General features: G+C 57.5%; 2 protein-coding genes across 2 annotated transcripts in view; both read left to right on the forward strand.

Annotated features, from left to right (window-relative positions):
* The window catches only part of LOC103668029 (zinc finger protein 503), a 5843-nt gene extending 4468 nt beyond the window's left edge, over positions 1–1375 (forward strand). Inside the window, exons 5-6 of the mRNA XM_040623778.1 lie at positions 137–277; positions 1231–1375. Coding sequence (XP_040479712.1) covers positions 137–277; positions 1231–1375 — 286 coding nt within the window. The remainder of the gene's footprint in view (positions 1–136; positions 278–1230) is intronic.
* Positions 1376–1788: 413 nt separating this feature from the next.
* On the forward strand, positions 1789–5345 carry ZNF503 (zinc finger protein 503). Its single transcript, XM_040623779.1, is given in 14 exon segments — positions 1789–1954; positions 1956–2029; positions 2031–2089; positions 2850–2891; positions 2894–3040; positions 3043–3060; positions 3063–3237; positions 3239–3327; positions 3330–3416; positions 3419–3486; positions 3489–3569; positions 3572–3644; positions 3647–3818; positions 3820–5345. Coding segments are annotated over 14 exon segments (1836 nt in total). The 5' UTR covers positions 1789–1810; the 3' UTR covers positions 4427–5345.
* Positions 5346–5804: the final 459 nt, after the last annotated feature.

A 5804-nucleotide genomic window follows, 5' to 3' on the forward strand; every position in this document is an offset into this window, starting at 1 on the left:
GGAGATCAAAGAATTAAGTCGGGGAGGAGGTTCCCACCACTGACCTCCAGGACTCAAAATTACGTTGTGGTGTGGCTCTTAGAAAGAAGTGAGTTTGGGGCCGGGGCACTACGAAGGGCGGGGTCCGCGGTGGCAGGCTAGCAGCTGACATCCTCATGCTCCGAGGGACTACCCTGCGGACAAAAATATCTCCCATCTTAGACGCGTCGCCGTCGCCCGTCTTCGGGTACCCGGGCAGCTCCTCCCTCCGCGGCCCCAACAGACTGAAGTCCCAGAGGTAGAAAGGTGTATCTTTCTTCCACATCGAGAGAGGCGAGGCGCACACCTCCGGCCTGTGCAACCCTCTCAGCGCCCTGGGCACACCTGCGCACTTTACTCTCACTATTCATTTTCCTAACACAGAGAGCCTCTTTTCCTCTCTTTCATTCTTTTTCTAGAGCCACCCCCACCCCATCTTCAAGAGGCTGCTCCTCTTCTCCCTCCGTTGGTCCCCTGGTCTCTTCCTTACTCTCCATCTTCTCTCTCTCTCTCTCTCTCTTTTTCCCTTCAAGTCGCACCTGCCTTGTAATCAGCAACAAAAGCTGACATAAATCACGGGCGGATTGACAAGAGCTGACAAATAACTGATTGATTGCGGTCGAGGAACATTGACACTGATGGAGGGGTGGAGATGCCCAAAGAACTGAGGAGAGGGGAGAGAGGAGAAGAGAGGCAGCAGGGAGAGTAAGAAAGGGGGACAGAAGACTGAGGTGAAACAGAGGAAACATGTGACCCCTGCTCCAGCCCCAATCTGCGCGTCCTCGAGAGTCACGTGGCTGGGAAGGGCTGGGAGCCCCGCGCAAAGCCGGGAGAAGAGCTGCTGCCGCCTCCGCTGCCCACCTAGCTTCTGGTTTCTCCGCTACCAAATCTCCGGGAAATCTAAGCGGGCGGGCGGACTTCCTCCGTCACCCGCTCCGCACCTTTCTTACTCCTGGCGGCCGCGCCGCGAGAGATTTCACGATACTGAGCGAGACAGAATATTTGTGTGGGTCCCCTGTGCGCTCCCCTGGAGTTGATAGTCCGGCGTTGTCCAGACTCCGCTGTTGCTCCTTCTGGTCACCCCTCAATCTGCTTTCTCACGCACCTCCTGCAAAAAGAAGGCTTCAGTTTATTTTCGAGCCAGGGAAAGGAAGGACGACGAGGAAGAAAAAAGAGGAGGCGGCAGATAGGAAATGCAGAATAAATGTCCAGCTCTGTCCGGAGCGAAATCGAGGGAGGGGACACGCGGGAGGGGGCGGTGAAGAAGGAGCTGCCCATTAAAACCAGCGCTGAGAGTCCTGGCGGCGGCGGCGGCGGCGGCGGCGGCGGCGGCGCGGGACGCGTCACATCCCCTTGACCCTCCAATCACCTCGGGCTCCCCATTGATTGAAGGCGGCAAAGGCTTTAATCTCCCTCTGTGCAGCTGCTTTTGAAGTGAGTTTCTCGCCAGGAGCCCCGGCTGGACAGGCAGCGGCTCACATCGCCAAGCGCAGCGCCAGCGCCGGGTCGCGAGTGCGCAGCGCAGGGGCACAGTCCGAGGCGGACACGGCGAGCCACCCGGCACTCCCACAGTCCGGCCGGCTCCTCCGCTCGGCCACGGCACCGCTGCGGGCCACCCAGGATTATTCGCTTCTGGCTCCAGGCGCCGAGAAGGCGCGCTGGGTGCCCGTGGCCGCCGCGCCAGCTCCTCCTCCTCCTACTGCTTCTGCTCCCCGGGCGAGCGCGCAGCCCGGAGCCCGCCCCGCGCCTCCGAGCCCCCTCCCCCCGCTGCTCCCATGCGTGCGGGTGGGTCATGAGCACAGCGCCCTCGCTTTCTGCCCTAAGAAGCAGTAAGCACAGCGGCGGCGGCGGCGGCAGCAGTGCGGACCCTGCCTGACCAGCGCTCTCTTGGAATAGCTCCGTCCCCGGCCAAGGCTCGTCCCCGGCCGGCAGCACTCAAGCCTTTTGTGCACGCTGTGCCCTCGATCCTTTCCGCCAGGCAAACGCGCACTGGAAGGCTGAAGATGCTGAGGCACGGATCGGCTGGCACATTTGCACCCCGAGTACCTGCAGCCCCTGCCTTCCACCTCCCGTCAGCCCCATCGGTAAGGCACCCTCCCCGTTCGCTGGGACCACCACCCCGGCTGCCGCTCCACCAGATTTCTTTCTCTCGGGATCTGGGGGTGAGGGGGTGTCAGAGTGATTCAGCTCCGGGATGGGGGAGAGCAAGTGCTCTGAACGTCAAAACTAGGGCGGAAAGGGGGGAGGAGGTAGGATGGAGTATGAATGCTAGGGACAAAGCAGCCAAAACTTATTTCTCTTTGGTAAAGCCCCAACCCCGACCCAGGCCCTCACTTTCGGCCCGGGAGAGGCGGAAGTCCGAAATGCGGTTCCAAAGTCTCAGTCTTAAGGTTCCCAGAAGCTGGTATTTGTACACAAGCCTCTAAGGCGCCAACTGCCGAAGCCCTTACTCTGAAGAATGTGTGTGTGTGTGTGTGTGTGTGTGTGTGTGTGTGTGTGTGTATGGGGGTAAGGTATAGCTCTGGGTTTAAGTCAGAAACCAAAACCATTTAGTGGGTATTTTAAAATATACAGTTAGCGCTAGAAGGGCAGGAAATATCCTGATTTGGCAGGCGGGGGGAGGCTGCCGCCTTTCTCAAGGGCGAGTGTCTGTCTGTCTGTCCGTTTGGGGGAGGTGAAGTGGGTGCTGCCTAGAGATGCGCTCTAGAACTGGGAGGATCTTCAATGACGGTTGCGGAAGGGCGTTTGAACCCTAGAAGCGGATTCTAAAGGGTCTTCCTTCTCTTTGTGCTACCCCCAACCCACGTCTGACCCCGCAGCTTGATGCCAAGAAGACTCGCTGGCGCTGTTGGCGCAAACATGCTCACAGATCGGAAGCCTGACCCTCTGCCCTCTTCCAAACTCTCTCTGTCGCCTCCAATGGGGGTGTGGGCGGTGCCGGAGGGGCACCGGGGGCGACAAGGACGCAAAGTCGGGCCCCCAAGCTGATGCGACATCGGCGTGGAGGACAAGTCGAGTTCAAGCGCAAACCCGGCTCGGATAAGAGGAGCCGGGAGGCGGCGGCGGCGGAGGTGGTGGCGGGGCGGCGGCGGGGGTTTCAGCAGAGAAGTCCGGATTCCGGGTACCGAGCGCCACCTGCCAGCATGTCACGCCCAGGACAGGCAGCCCAAGCTCCAGGCCTCGGCCTGCTCGCCGGAGAGTGATGCTGCCTTCGGCCGGGGCCCGAGGGCAAGGACGACAAGAAGGACCCCGACGTGGGCGGCGGCGGTGGCAACAGCAAGGGTTCCGGGGGTACCTCGGCCGAAGGGGGGACCGCGGGGTGGCGCACGGCCGGATTAGCTGCGGCGGAGGGATTAATGTGGACGTAAACCAGCACCCAGATGAGCCCCGGGGCAAGGCTCTGGCTCAGACTGCGGCGGCTCATCGGGCTCCAGCTCCGGTTCAGGCCCCAGCGCGCCCACCTCCTCCCGTACTGGGCTCTGGCCGGTAGCCCGGTATCGCCCTACAAGCCGGGCCAGACAGTGTTCCCTCTGCCTCCTGGGCATGGGACTGCCTTCCAGGCAGCCTGGCTGGGGCCTCGCTGGCTACCCGCTCATTCCTGCCACACTGGCGGCTACTTGACCCCACCAACCGGGCAGCCTGGTGGGGGCGCAACTGGCGGCGGCCGCGGCCGGCTCTCTGGGCTGCAGTAAGCGGCTGTTCCAGCCCCTGGCCGGGGCGTCGCCGCCACACGTGATGACAGCCAGTTTGTGCCGGGACCCGTACTGCCTCAGCTACCACTGCGCCAGCCACCTGGCAGGGCAGCGGCAGCCAGCGCTTCTGCGCTAGATCCGGCGCGGCGGCCGCGGCGCTCAAGTCAGGATACCCGCTGGTGTACCCCACGCACCCGCTGCACGGCGTGCACTCATCGCTAACAGCTGCCGCCGCTGCCGGCGCCACACCGCCCTCCCTGGCCGGCCACCCCCTCTACCCCTACGGCTTCATGCTCCCTAACGACCCGCTCCCCCACATCTGCAACTGGGTGTCGGCCAACGGGCCCTGCGACAAGCGCTTCGCCACGTCCGAAGAGCTGCTGAGCCACTTGCGGACCCATACGGCCTTCCCCGGGACAGACAAACTGCTGTCGGGCTACCCTAGCTCATCGTCTCTGGCCAGCGCCGCAGCGGCCGCCATGGCTTGCCACATGCACATCCCCACGTCGGGCGCTCCGGGCAGTCCCGGGACGCTGGCGCTGCGCAGCCCCCACCACGCGCTGGGACTCAGCAGCCGCTACCACCCCTACTCCAAGAGCCCGCTCCCCACACCCGGCGCTCCTGTGCCCGTGCCCGCCGCCACCGGACCCTACTACTCCCCCTACGCCCTCTACGGACAGAGACTGACCACGGCCTCGGCACTGGGGTATCAGTGAGGGCGGTGGGGAGGGTTAGCGAGGTAGAGAAAGGAGCAGGGGGGAGGGAGGAGCCGAGGGAGGGGTGGGAACAGGGCAGAGGCTACTGTCACCCGCGCGTGGGGATGACCCGGGCCAGGAAAGGAAAAATATATATACCGTATCTATCTACCCAAAACAGCGACGGAGACCCGGTGGGAAACTCCCCTTTCCCCCACCTCTTACCTCCCCACCCACCCAAACTTTATAAAAGTTGAAAAAATATCATTTGACTTTTTATAGAAAAAGAAGGAAAAATTAATTGAGAAAGTGTTCATCTGAGAACTGCATCGGTGGACACTAGTATTTATTTATGTTAGCTCCAAGCGGACCCGTGGTTCAAAAGTGCATTATTTAGTTTGAGCTCCGTAGGTAAAAAGGAGGAGGGGTAAAAAAAAAAAATTAAATCTTGAGGGTAAAAATGTGGAAAACAAACCCTCCCGTCCCTTGTAGATTATAAATAAATACAAAACCGCCACAGAACTAGAGGTCTTCTCTTTAATGTTACTTTAAAATTGCTATTATTGTATTGTACGTTCTTATTTAATGTCTGATTGAAACACAAATTTACATGCATGTTTGTTACAAAAAATGAAAAAGCAAAACAAAACAAGTCACAATTTGTCAGCTCTGATTTCAAATTGCAATTATTTTTAAGGTGTATACCATCGAAAGAGAATGGGTATTTTTTTGTATGTATTCTGGAAGAAAACAAAAAAAAAAAAAAAGGAAAAACAATTCTATTCCAAAACCTCATTTGCCTTATTTTGTTCTTTAAAAGGAACACAACTATTTTTAATTTTTAAGTCCACCCGCTGAGAAGGGGACAAGTAAGGTTTACGTCATGTACTAAAATAATAGACAATGTATCGCTTTAAAGATTAAAATTCCGTATATTTGATGTATTAAAAGGTTTTACTTCTTCTTCTTATCTTTTTTATTTTTTGGTTAAAGAGAAAGGAAGAGCATGGCAGTTTCGGCCGCAGTGGGTTCCCTGGGCCTCACGGCTGCTCCTACTTTCCAGGACCGTGGCTGCATTTCCTATTGTTTTTGTTGTGATTTTCAGGAAGAAGCAAAGGGCTGGCCAGTCGTGGGGTTGGCCTTGGGGAAAATATTTTTAAAACAGGGGATTTCACAATTTGTAGACAGTGTCCTGAGCAATCACTCATTTAGTTTTTAATTTTTCTCCCAGCACACGGTTTGTTAAAAGTGAAAGAAAAAAGTGATTTTTAAAAATCATTATTTCCCTCTTGAGATTTTTGAGAATTTGGCTTTTGTTTTGTACAGAGAGCGGCGCGGTCCCAGACTCTCCCCGAGGCCTTAGCCCCCGGGAGGTGCCACTGCCCGCTGTCCCTGTCTT

Source organism: Ursus maritimus, unplaced genomic scaffold (genome assembly GCF_017311325.1).
Source record: "Ursus maritimus isolate PB19 unplaced genomic scaffold, ASM1731132v1 scaffold_7, whole genome shotgun sequence".
NCBI classification, from domain to species: Eukaryota; Metazoa; Chordata; class Mammalia; order Carnivora; family Ursidae; genus Ursus; species Ursus maritimus.